The following is a 13,948-nucleotide window of genomic DNA, read 5'->3' as shown; positions in this document are numbered from 1 at the left end:
ACCCTCTAGAATTTGATATTTTCACTGGTGTGGAAATCTGGATAATGATGCAACAAGGTAATGCATGCAAAATTTTGATAATATGTTGGTAACTGATGTCACAGCTTTGCATTTTCATGGGGGGAAATTCTAGAATTATGCTGCCTGTTACCAACTATACAATAGAAATAAATGCAGCAATAAAATAGTGCAACCTGCCTACAGAGTGCATATCCCAGTCAGCTTGATTATTCTATTTAGACTACGATCCTAAACAACTTACTCAGAAGCCTTTTTCACTGAAATAAATGGGCCCTTTTTTGTAATTATCTTTCTTCATAATTACATCGCTTCTCTGGGCTCCTTTGGGATGAACTTAATAATGAAATAAATTCATGTCAAGTCTTTGAGCATCATTCTACACACTGCTAATGGGACCTAAGGATGTCTAGCTGTGCACTAGATTACATCACCTGCAATATTTATTACCATTGAATTAAGCCAAAGGTGGGAAAGCAGTGGCCATAGCTATTCTGAACAGTGTGTCAGTCTCTCTTGGGGTCTGCCCTCCCTGCTTTGGTGGCAGTTCAAATGGGGTTGCAAAAATGCTGTCCTCTGGAGCCACAGCTTCAAGCGGCAGCTGAATGGGGAGATGGGTAGTTTATTGCCAGCATCAAATGAGATTTTGAATGTTCCCTGCATCTCCCCTTTCAGCCACTGCTTAAAGTTTCATGAAGGGTTCTCTCACCTTGAGGGGCACTGGTTCCACTGGGAGCGACCAACTCAAGATGTAGAGAACCTTGAAGCTGCGGCTCCCAAAGGAATCAGAGTACTATATCGTAGAGTTGGAAGGGATCCCAAGGGTCTTCTAGTCCAGCCCCCTGCAATGCAGGAATCTAAGGAGCAGGAATCTTATTTGCTGCTGCTGCTTAGCCGTTTCCCCAATCAGCTTGACCAGAAGGTGGGGGCGGGGCGGGAAGAGATCTTGCAGGACAAGAGTTTCAATTGCCCCTCCTGACAATGCCATTCTACTGCTCAGATGATCCAGAAACAGATGTCCGGCACTATACAGTGGGCTATTTGTGTGTGTGTGTGCATGTGTGTATGGAATGCTCAATGTGTGATTGTGTTTGCATGTTAAAGGTGTGTGGTTATGTTAATATGGTGTGTAATGTGTATGTTATATTAAACACATATTTGATTTGTGTGAATTGTGGGTGGGTGTGAATGGTGTTCCCTCGGTCTGTCTGTCTGTCTGTCTGTCTGTCTGTCTGTCTGTCTGTCTATCTATATCTATCTATCTATCTATCTATCTATCTATCTATCTATCATCTATCTATCTATCTATCTATCTATCTATCTATCTATCTATCTATCTATCTATCGGCCCTGGTCATTTTGCGGTATGTGGCTCTCAATTCCTTTCTCCAAGGAAATGCAGCCCTTGAGAAGTTAGAAGGGGAAGTTCCCTGCCTCTTTGGCTTTTAGTCTTCATCACCCCAAACAAAAACTAAGGATATGCAGCTGCATTTCCATATATTCACCCTGTTGCTCTTTGACTCATCCCCTTTTCTTCTCCTTCACTGCTGGTTCCAATTTAGATTGGAATGTAAGCATCTTAGGGAAGGGTCTTCTTGCTAGCTTCTTCTTTTCGCCTTATGAGGTCTGCTGACTGTGTGTCACTAGCAACCCATCCTTTCAATGAGCATTTCAAAGAAACAGGGAAGCAATACTCTACCTCTATGATGACATCAGACTGCAGCATTGCTTCCGCAGCATCGTCTTCCCCTGTGAGGTCATATGAAACGGTAAATTTCAGATGTCCTCCAGCAGCTGTTATCTGTGGTAAAGAAGAATGATGCTGATTACATAGCAGAAAACATGCCTTTAACCATTTTGAACTACTCTTTTCCAATTACAGCGCTTTCAAGGGAAGGACTTCTTGTATAGCAAAAGGACATGTGGATGATAGAGAGCCCCAAGGAAAAATCATTACAAACTGTTCATTTCCTGTACACGACTCTCTCTCCTCCCACCTCCAGTACTCCAAATAAGCAATTCTGATAGAAGTGCTTTCAGACACTTCTAAAGGCTGGGAACCAAGCATATATGTTCTTTTTCTTTCTAAAGTGCTGGATATAAATAAAGTTGGTGGTTTTTTTAAAAAATATATAATAAAAGCCATAGCTATACCATAATGTTTTTGACTCATTTTTCTTATTGGAAAAACCCTAATGCGCAAGATATAATATTTGGACGATACTAAATTGCTGGAGGGATTAGGGATGCATGTCTCTCTTTTATCATGTCCGCTTCCCATCCTCTCCAATTCCCAGGTTCAAGGCTCAAACAGAGGGACTCCATGTCCAATCAGCCTGGAGGACTAGGCTGCAAATACTGAATGTGTCTTGCGAAGTATAACCTAAAACAGAGGGGATCTGTCCCCAGGAAGTAAAAGCAAATCCAATTAGGAAGAGTGCCACAATCTTGTTCTCCTACAGGCATATTTTTCTGAATGCTGCCTTTTCCTTCACATTTGTTCGCTGCCTCAAAACAATGTGAGGCAAATAACCTCAAGGCATATTTTGACCCTAGAATGAATTTTCTTTCTGGACTTTTTGTTAACATTTTTAAAGATGCTGATCCCAGAATTCCAGAAAATAGGAAGCAAACTAGACTTTTCTCCTTCTTTTTTTGGAACAGCATCAAAAGCAAATCACAAATGACAGTATTCAGAACAAATACTGGAAGAATAAGGCAAGCCAGTCTATATATTCAGGTATAACAAATATATATATCTCTCTCCTTTAGATCCCTCCTCCCCACAACTCTCATTCTCATCCATGTTATTGAAGAGAATTATGTGGATATTCTTTGAGGCTGTTCATAGGGAATTATGTGCTATTTTCCATCATCATTTGTTATACAGGAGTTTTCCCCCTCCTTGCGCAAGTGTGTCTGAAAGCATGAAGCCAATGTTATGCTTTCTAAAGAAACATAAATGAGGTTCGTAGAGAGCAGGTACACTTTCTGTGTACCACATTCTGTATATTACAGATGCTTGATAAATAGTAACAGAAATCGTATCAATAAATTATATCAAGCTTGTAATTTTCTTTTTTTTAAAAAAACAAAAACAAAACATGTTTGGGTTACTTTAGGCCAGCGTTTCTCAGCCACTGTTCCGTGGCACACTAGTGTGCCGCGAGACGCTGGCTGGTGTGCCGCGACGTGCGGCGACTGGAAGGGCGATTTGCATTGTCACGTGCCTGGCGGCCGCCAATACTCAGCACTGACCCGCCAGAAAGCAATATTTCTCCTCCTCTTTCCCAAAGCTCAGTGCAAACGAGCCTGGCGGCCGCCAATAAACAGCACTGACCCGCCGGAACGCAATATTTGGCAAGTGTTTCTTACAGTCATAATTATAATATAGGGCGGCACAGAGTTAAATTTTTTAACTTTTTTAATGGTGGTGTGCCTCGTGATTTTTTTCACGGAACAAGTGTGCCGTGGCCCAAAAAAGGTTGAGAAACACTGCTTTAGGCACCCACAATGGACTCGGCTACATTGGTAAAGAAAAAGTGTTTTATATGCGCTGTATATGCGATATAACACTGAGACACCAGGTGGCGATGTGGAGTCCTGTCTTTCCCAACTGGATTTCCCTGTATGAGTTCACAACACGTTTAACTGAACCACTTCTTTGATGTGTCTAGATCTAGCCTGAGATTATAGTTACCATTATTTAAAGTTTCCCTCCAATACAGCAGAAAAACAAAACAAAACACCAACACCACCAGTACGATTTCCTGAGCAGTAATTTCATTTCAATGGGGCTTCTGCAGAACATCCTGGTGGATTATATCTCCCAACCATATATAGAAGGAATTATTTTTTGGAACACTCTTTAGAAATGTAACAAATACTAGTAGTGAGTATATAAACCCCTGTGCTCTTTGCTCCTGACACTTAAGTGGTAAAATTCAAATATCACAATGGATTTTTGGCTCTAATTTTTGACTTTCTCAAAGAAAATGCAATAACTGAAAAAGCCAATAAGAAATTATTGTGTTAAAATTGATGCATTCTGCACACTCATGCTTTCCATTAACTATAATACAAATAACTGGTTCCCCACTTCATCTCTCTAGTCTTATGATTCTGACATTTCTTCAGTGATGCACAGGGCCTGCTTCATCATGAAGCAAAACTGTAGATTGCATAGGGTACCCAATTTGGGAGGGGAGAAGCATTTTCAACCCCTCGCTCTCATTCACTGATAAAGTCCCATCCAATATAATTTTTTTTACCACAAAATAAAGCACCGACATGCTAGTGTCGAATACAACTAAGGCCTGTATGAAGGGGAAAAAAATTCAAACATTGGTCCTTGTGTATATGTTGCCAGTTTGGACACACACTCTTCAGTGGCAACTACAGGCTAGTATGTTTTCAGTATGTGTGGGCAGCGGTGGAGGAAGCCGCTCCGGCACTCAGAGCGGCACCCCGCGACGCAGCGCACATGCACAGCATTGCTATGTACGACACATGTGTCACTATGTAGCAACTCTGCGCATGCGTGCTGCGTCGCAGGTTGCCGCTGCCTGTGCTCCAGCGCCGATTCTGGCACCGTCCATATGCCGCTGGAGCGGCACCACTGGCAAGCCGCGGAATGAGGTTTTTTACCAGGCGGCTTGGGAGGTGCCATTGCCCTGCCGCCTGATAAAAAGCCTCGCTCCGCAGCTTGCTCGCTCCGCAGCTTGCTCGGCACGCTCAGGCAGAGGTGAGGGGCAGGCCAGGGAGGGGCGTGCTAAGGGTCACCCCCCCCCAGGGTGGCACCTGGGGCGGCCCGCTCCCATCGCCCCCTTGCTACACCCCTGTGTGGGGGCTGTTTTTTTACTCTCCAGGAGCAGACATTAAGAAAACAACATGGTCCATGCCTACCCCCCCCTTTGTGCCAGGTATAAGGGAGGAACAAGAGAAAAAGCCGAACTATCTATCGAAGCAACAGAACCGATTTTGCACATCACTAGATTTGGTTTAAGAATCCAGACTTAGTAATGGTTCTGGGAGATGCTAGGACAATAAATCTAAATAAGAAGGCAAGATTGAATCCCATCAATTATGGGCATCTCAATCATTTCAGATCCCTGTGGGATCTGATTTCTTTCCGCAAGGCCTGTAAGACAGAGTTGTTCTGCCTTTGGCCTTTGGCTTGGAATAAGCCTGATCTCCTCCTTTTCCTTTTCCTTCTGTGATGGAACCCCTATTTGGGGACTTCCCTGGCTTTTTTTTTCTGGCCCACATAGGACCAGTCTGGATAGTTGGCCTTGGTGAAGATTTTACGTTTTCTCCCCCCAAACAGTTTCCACTGAAATGAGGCTGCATTTAAGTTTTATTTTAATCCTGTTTTTAAGTTGTATTTTAATCAATTGTTTTTATACCTGATGTTAGCCACCCTGATCCCGGTCTTGGCCAGGGAGGGCGAGGTATAAATAAATATATTATTATTATTATTACTACTACTACCACTACTACCACTACTACTATTATTATTACTATTATTATTATAATTATTCCAAACTAGTACCTTCTAATTCTGTTTTCTTTCCAACCTACCTCACAATGTTCAGTTTCATTTTGGCAAACCCACATATTTTAACTAGCCATGGACAGGCCACAAAATAAGGGGTGTCAACATTTGTCTGCCCTCCACAATTCATTCCTTTTCTTTGATACTGTTAGACCATACTGAGACAAAACGATTGGAAGATGGCCTTGGAGTTGTGAATTGTCCTATTGAACTCCCCCCCCCCCCCAGTTTTATAAGCATTCATTGCAATATATCTTTAATGACTCAGCACTGGAATTTTCAGACAACCTTTTTGAAAAAAATTAATAATCAAGGAACTATAAACAAACATGTGTCCAATGCCACATATCTCAGTGCACAGTAGGCAGGAGAAATCCCCCACCCCAAATGGCAATCTTAGTGTTCAACAGCCTGCCAACCTAATGAAAGACTGACTGGCACCTGTGACAAAGTACTGAATGGAGAACAAGCCACCTTAACAGATGGGCAGTAAGTATGTTTGTGCCTCATGTGGGTTATAGGATTCACAGATGGAGTGTCTGAACATCTGTTTGCTTTAATTTACATGCTTATGTTTTAAGGAACTGCTCCGTCATTAATCCAGCCCAGGGTTGGATTACAGTTTTTTGAAATAACAAATACTAGCTGGGAAGTCATAAGGAGAATTTCATATGTGTTCGTTGTATTTAGGGAAAAGGGCAAAAAGAGAGAGACGTTGAAATGAATTCTAATGAAGCTCTTACCATGGAAACAAAGTATGTAGGTCTTATCATTTTAATATAAATTCTCAGTTACTATTATATATTTTAGTTCTGCTGAAGTTCTGTTTGTTAAGAAAGGAATGAGTTTAAAAAGAACTCGCTATCTTTGATAAGACCTTCGTCCAGAGTTTGCATTGGTATAACAGATAAAAGGAAAGTAGCATTTCCCTTTGCTCTGTTTGAATAAGTATATAGAACAAGGGCATTTTTAAAATAAAAAAAAGTTTTGCTCTCTGTAAATATTTTCCATGTGGATGTGATATTCATTTTGCTGCACAGCAAATCCCATAACCATTCCTCAGTGTCAGCTTTAGACATTTTTGCACCTAAAGCAAATAGTGAAAAACCCCTCTCCCCCTGCAATGAACTACAACATATCAAGCTGGGATAGTCATTTCCATTGGGTAGCTTTGAGAATTCCCCCCAAAATAAGTCTTCTGAAGCCAACATATGACTATAGTCTTATAAAGGATGGTTACTTAAGCTAGTAACCATGCATAGGCATGCACACAAATTATCTTTAGGAAAAAGCTGATGCTACTTGTTCCTCTTTTCAGAGAGTTTCCCTTTATATTTCAGGGGGGAAATTCAATCTACTTTCAGGTGAAATTGCTGTTTCGTAGATAAGGTAGCAAAACAACCCCAACAAAGGTAAAATAAATGTACTCCAAAATAGAAGAGTAGCAAAACTACCAAATGACTTTATTTTCCCATGGAAACATCATGTGCCTATAGCGTCACATAGGAATGCCATTTCTAGACATTAATTCCCCATTTTCCGATATAATATGTAATGGTCTCTGAAATTCATTCTGTAATTCTCCCAGGTGGAAATTATTTAAACACCATATATACACACACTGTATATTATGGGGGCAATAGGAAGGCCTGAATTAGTCCTTGGAAATCACCCAGTCTGGCAAAAAATAATGCTGACAGCTGTGACAGTGTTGCAGAATATGCCAGGTTTTCCCCATTGAAGGGTTATTAAAAATCTACTAAGTGCTTCATCAGAATTATAAATATTATCCAAACCTCTAGCTCATCCTGAAAGTAGAAAAATTGAAAAAGACAAGCTCACCAGCTGCTGAGTAGATTTTTTCCCCCAGTAGCAATTGCTTTGTTGTTACTAAACTATATAATTCAATAATTAGAAGTCAGTGAAATAGATCAGCGAGGTATATGGTTGTGGGGAAACACTGACTTTCTTTTTCATCTTCTTATATTGTAATTGATAAAGGAAAACATTAAGGTGAACGTTGAACCTATTTTATTGTCCACAAAGATAGGGTTTAATTGGTTCATGCTACTGGCTCCTCAGCAGAAATCCAAATGGACACAGCAAGTAGCCTTAGCATTGACCGTTTAGCACTGTTGACTGTCTTAAAATGGAAGCGGCTTCATAATCAGACTGAATAAATGCTCACAGATTACTCATACTTGAGTAATTATTTTTTTAAACCATCAGAAGGGCAAACAGAAGGCTCAGACCTTTGCGGAAGCCTTGCCATCTGCCTTGAAAAGAATCCCTGATCGCTAATGCCCTATGCCTGTGTGTGTGTGTGTGTGTGTGTGTGTGTGTGTGTGTGTGTAGAGAGAGAGAAGGTGGGGAAAATACCCTACCAGTCATTTGGGTGGTGATCAAAGTACTCTAAGCATGCCCGGAGCAACTTCACTTTTATAAAATACCATTCAAATATTCTGGGGGGTCAGCCCTAGAAAAGAAAGCAGATCCTGGTGCTGAACATGGGTGCCAGAACAAATTGAGTCCAAGATCAACCATCCTCTGCATATGGATGCAACTTGTTAACAAAAGTTTGAAATGTGCCAAAGATAAAACAGAGGGCGCAGTGTTAACACTGATTATCATCACGAAAATATTTGTAAATGCTGAAGGTTTGTCACAGTCTTTTCTGCAGGCAGTGCAGGTGGGCTGACAAACCAGTAGCTGAAACAACAGCTTGCTTCTGGTTTGCTTGAACAGTTAGAATAAACTGCTGTTCTGCCAGTTTGGATTTAACAGGAAGGTGTGCCTTATTTAAAACCAATAGAGGAAGCTTTCAAGCGTCTCTTCTCATGTGCAAAAGAGGAGCGAGCAGGCAGTGGCAGACCTTCATGCTCCGGCACTGGGGGGTGGAGAGCAGGAAGGGAGGGGTGAGGTGCACGTCCTGGGGGAGTGGCCCACGTCCTGGGGGGCATGGCACACGTCCTGGGGGGGAGCCACGATGGCATCCCACCAGGATCGCACTGCCGGGGGCAGTGCGCTCCCCCCGCACTCTTCTTCCTCCGCCAGGGCGAGCAGGAGCTGTTATGTGAGTGCAGAGTTCGCCATGGATTGCAGCATTGGGCCTCTGTGCATATTCCCCAAGCCACAGAGACTAATGTTCTTTATTCCAGGTTGTTAGACTGACAGCCTGCAACTGCAGATCTGCATGTTTTCCCTATCTCTCTCAAACACCTAGCAGTAATAATGCACAAAGGAAGGTGACAAAAGAAGTCACCGTTGTCTCTGCAATAAGAGTCTTATAAATTGACCTCAACTTTTTCCCTTGCCATTGGTTTCAACCCCAAGGTCCACACTTGTAAGATCAATATGAAGTTGTAACTTTCCAAGGGTCTTGCAGGAGAAGGGAAATGTTTAGTAGCAATCCACAGGCAGTGAGCCAATAAAGTGAGTTTAAGACACTCCTAAGAGTTGGTATTCGAGGTATGAAATACTATGTATATTTTCAAAGATTTCAGGAAACGAGTGTCTATATTTCATCCGCCCCACACTAGGAGAGGAGCCATAACTCAGTGTTACAACAGATACTTTGAATACAAAAGTCACAGCGTCTCTAGTTAAATACTTGGGAAATATCTTTTGAAAGCTGCCATTGGTCAGAGTAGAGGCTTTGCAGACCAATGGTCTAACTCACTATGAGACAGTTTTATATTCTGTAGTCTCCAGTAAGCATTAAATATTTCTGGTGCAAGTGACCTGGAAATGGTTGTTGTTTAGTTGTTTAGTCATGTCCGACTCTTCGTGACCCCATGGACCAGAGCACGCCAGGCACTCCTGTCTTCCACTGCCTCCCGCAGTTTGGTCAGACTCATGTTGGTAGCTTCAAGAAAACTGTCCAACCATCTCGTCCTCTGTTGTCCCCTTCTCCTTGTTCCCTCAATCTTTCCCAACATCAGGGTCTTTTCCAAGGATTCTTCTCATGAGGTGGCCCAAGTATTGGAGCCTCAGCTTCAGGATCTGTCCTTCCAGTGAGCACTCAGGGCTGATTTCCTTAAGAATGTATAGGTTTGATCTTCTTGCAGTCCATGGGACTCTCAAGAGTCTCCTCCAGTACCTGGAAATTAGCTGACCATTAGCTTTAGTCATTAGCTTCTGTGTGCAAGCTGAATTACTATTCCATAGTCATATTGTACCTGCCTTAAATCCTAGCATACAGTGTCACTTAGAAACTATTATCTTCATTTTCATTTCCCAAAGCGTTAAAAGATGTACCACTGCTGTTTAACCAGAGAAAGCATGGGTCGCTAATGGTGAGAAAAGTGGCTTCTTGCTGCATACCCCACAGTTTGTAAGTAGGCTGAATTATTTGGAATGAAAGAGAATACATGAATGCAAACTAATAACAATAATTATTTTTGCAGGTAGCAAGGGGCTGATAGAACGGCAAAACCCATTTCATAAATTGACCTGACATAGAATATCCATTACTCTCTGTCAAAGTTACCTATTTTAAGGTTAAATGCATTTGAAAAAGAAAGCAGGAGAGAGGGAGGAAGGGAAGCAAAGAACATTAAACATGAAGCAGAAACACAGCAGGTTTGGTTCTTGGGACTTTTTGACATCCCAGTTATTTGTGCATAAAAAACAGATTATGTTTAAAGTAATGATACTGTAATATATGGTTATATTTGATCATCTCGAGCAAATTTCTTAACTGCCATCTATCAAAAGAGTAAGAAATAAAAGGAAAAGCATTAAAGGAGAAAATATATAAAACTTTATGAAAGTGACAGTTATCATTCTTTCTGCAAAGAACTAATCATATTGATACTTCAATAACTTAAACATGCTTCTTAATACCTTCCAGATCATCATGAACTTTCTCACTGAAGATCTGTAGCAGTTTCATTCACATTTTTAAAAAGAAGCAAAACAAAATTTAGTTTTATCTATAGCTAATGTAATGGCCGTGCTGGTTAAAGTAGGGTTGAGGTGGGGCTCTCAGTTCCATGATAATTAAAATGGGAGCTTCATGCTCTGGCACCGGGGGCGGAGAGCAGGCGGGAGCGAGGCTAGTGTGCATTCTGGGGGCGTGGCACACCGCCTGCGTGGCGGGGCAGGCAGCCGCAAATGGCACCCTCAGGATCGCGCTGCCTGGGGCGGAGTGCCCCTATCACCCCCCTCTTCCCACACCCCTGCTAAGGGGACACATATAGGATTTGTTGTCAAAGATCTAACTGAAAGCTTTGTATTCTTATTCCTTCATTTAGCTGTGGGCATTTCAAACTAATTTGCAGATGACCCTTTCTATCACTCACAAATGCAAAAACAGAATGTGATGGAACTAGCTTCAAAGCACTTTAGGACCTGCCATAATGCTTTTCCTGCCATAATGCGGGAGCCAGTGTGGTGTAGTGGTTAAGAGCGATAGACTTGTAATCTGGGGAACCGGGTTCGCGTCTCCGCTCCTCCACATGCAGCTGCTGGGTGACCTTGGGCTAGTCACACTTCTCTGAAGTCTCTCAGCTCCACCCACCTCACAGGGTGTCTGTTGTAGGGGAGGAGGGGAAAGGAGATTGTTAGCCACTTTGAGACTCCTTCGGTTAGTGATAAAGCGGGATATCAAATCCAAACTCTTCTTTAGATTCGTTTTGAAAGGACACTGGTATAGGGTGAGGAGGAATTTATTTGAGTATTTCTGTATTTTTGGAATAGTTATAATTGTATAGCTGAAGATTACTTAATGGTTTCATTTAAGTCACATAAGTGCTGATAACCACATGGCCAGCATCACATTAAAATAACAAACCCAGATGTGCTGGCCTACAGATGTGCACTGTTGACATACCAGCAGTCCTCATCTTGGGTAGCTGTGCAGGTGGTACATAGATATATATATACAGATGAGCTGCTGGATGTACCAAACACCTATTAAATGTAATACTGGCTACACTCAACTGAACCACAGGCAAGTGCTTTTGGTGGGGCAGCATCAATCATGCGAGTGCATGATAGCGGCTAAATTGGAACCCCACATGCATTATACATTTAAAGCAGTACTATGCCACTTTAAACAAAGAACCCACCAAAGAACACTGGGAACTACTGTTTGTTAAGAGTGCAAAGGTTTGTCAGGAGACCCCTACTCCCCTCACAGAGCTACAAGTTCCAGAGTTCCCTGGGAAGAAGGAGTGACTGTTAATTGAGAAATAAAAAAATTCCTTCCAGCAGCACCTTAAAGACCAACTAAGTTTTTTATTTTGATATTAGCTTTCGTGTGCATGCACACTTCTTCAGATACACTGAAGTGTGCATGCACATGAAAGCTCATACCATAATAAAAAAACTTAGTTGGTCTTTAAGGTGCTGCTGGAAGGAATTTTTTTATTTTGTTTCGACTACGTCAGACCAACAGGGCTACCTACCTGTTAATTGAGAAGTGTAGCTCTTTGAGGGGAATGGTGGTCTCCTGTGTTGTTTAGTCGTTTAGTCGTGTCCGACTCTTCGTGACCCCATGGACCATAGCACGCCAGGCACTCCTGTCTTGCACTGCCTCCCGCAGTTTGGTCAAACTCATGTTCGTAGCTTCAAGAACACTGTCCAACCATCTTGTCCTCTGTCGTCCCCTTCTCCTAGTGCCCTCAATCTTTCCCAACATCAGGGTCTTTTCCAAGGATTCTTCTCTTCTCATGAGGTGGCCAAAGTATTGGAGCCTCAGCTTCACGATCTGTCCTTCCAGGGAGCACTCAGGGCTGATTTCCTTAAGAATGGATAGGTTTGATCTTCTAGCAGTCCATGGGACTCTCAAGAGTCTCCTCCAGCACCATAATTCAAAAGCATCAATTCTTCGACGATCAGCCTTCTTTATGGTCCAGCTCTCACTTCCATACATCACTACTGGGAAAACCATAGCTTTAACTATACGGACCTTTGTCGGCAAAGTGATGTCTCTGCTTTTTAAGATGCTGTCTAGGTTTGTCATTGCTTTTCTCCCAAGAAGCAGGCGTCTTTTAATTTCGTGACTGCTGTCACCATCTGCAGTGATCAAGGAGCCCACTGGCTCCTTGGGCTCCTTGGTGGTCTCCTAACAACCCTCAACACTCCTGACAACCTAAAACATGGAGAACTTCCCCATGTCCCTTTGAATTACCCAAACACAAACAAGCACTCATGAGCAGCAAAGACCGGGCTTTTAAATTATAAATCACAAATAAAAATACACTGAGGAGGATGTGATTAGTGTACTTTGTATTATGTCCAAACATTTTAATTTAATTTAATTTGTTCTTGTCAAACATCAATGCCCTCCTCTCAAAGTTTGAGTGTATATGTTGCACAAATGTATTCGAGTCAGACTTCGATGTCCTAATACAAAAAATTCTGGCTATAAATTCAAATGTTTTGCTTTAGTCTCCTAACTCTTCAATATTTAGGAGCACCCTGTGGTACCTTATATTTAATGTAAATGGAATAGCTTGAAGCAATTATAAACTTTAGAGCTGAGCTAAAATAGGATATGTGGCTAAAAGAGCTATATATTTCTGCAGAAGTGATTCTATGAAAGCTATAGCACAACATATAAACACAGGCTGCTGTTGTGGGGCAGTGACTTGCAGTGCTCAGAGAGACCACATGAATACCCAGCTCCTTTATATTGAAACCTGCCCAGTAGCTCCCTTTGACACTGGAACCCTTTCAGCTGTCACACAGCACAGACTAGCAGTAAAGGGTCGGTGATGCCACCTGGACAGTACTTTGGGCAGAGGCCCAGGGCCCCAGTCAGCACAAGGCCTCATTTTCACATAAGAGGCAGTTGGGTCCAAATGGGCCCACATTTTGAAGTGCTGAGTAGCCTTACACTTACATTGAAATCTAAAATAACAGAGCACATATCCTTGCGGGGAAATAGGCTCATCCCACTGGTTAACACAAGGCTTGCTATCCTTGGTCTGATGGCTTAATCAATGTACATGCATGGAGGAAGTGTTTGAGGAGCTACTTTGGCTTTTGTGTCCATAGAAACACCCATTATAACAACGCCTAGAATGGAAGCGAGGCGGAACTTGGTTACAGGGCAAAATACATATACGTTAAATAAATAAATGAGATGGACAGACTTATTTCTTCAGTAGGGCCAATTTCAATTTTTTATAAGTATACTTAAAATGCTGTATAATGGTTACTTACAACATTGCAAAACTGAACACATAAAGAAATCAGGAGTTAACCAAGTTGCACAGTGAAGTGTTATAGCATTCATAACTGAGATGTTAGTTTATGTACAATGCCTTCTTATTTTCTAAGTGCTTCAGGGATCTTTCCTGCTTTTAAAATATTTGAAGATACATATTTTTGATGAATACACAGTGCATTAGCTGCTGGGGCTGTACA

At 42.0% G+C, this 13,948-nt stretch overlaps 1 protein-coding gene across 8 annotated transcripts in view; it reads right to left on the bottom strand.

The window, feature by feature from the left end:
* LAMA2 (laminin subunit alpha 2) overlaps positions 1–13,948 on the bottom strand; it is a 372,327-nt gene that overhangs the window by 171,904 nt on the left and 186,475 nt on the right. For all 8 annotated transcript variants that reach the window (XM_035109029.3, XM_088666122.1, XM_088666125.1 and 5 more), the window contains exon 13: positions 1,718–1,819. In XM_035109029.3, the coding sequence (XP_034964920.3) occupies positions 1,718–1,819 (102 nt within the window). The remainder of the gene's footprint in view (positions 1–1,717; positions 1,820–13,948) is intronic.

The sequence above is a fragment of the Zootoca vivipara genome, chromosome 3 (assembly GCF_965207765.1).
Source record: "Zootoca vivipara chromosome 3, rZooViv2.hap1.1, whole genome shotgun sequence".
NCBI classification, from domain to species: Eukaryota; Metazoa; Chordata; class Lepidosauria; order Squamata; family Lacertidae; genus Zootoca; species Zootoca vivipara.
Note: the sequence above shows the minus strand (reverse complement) of the source record. Positions and strands in the feature narration are given on the sequence as shown.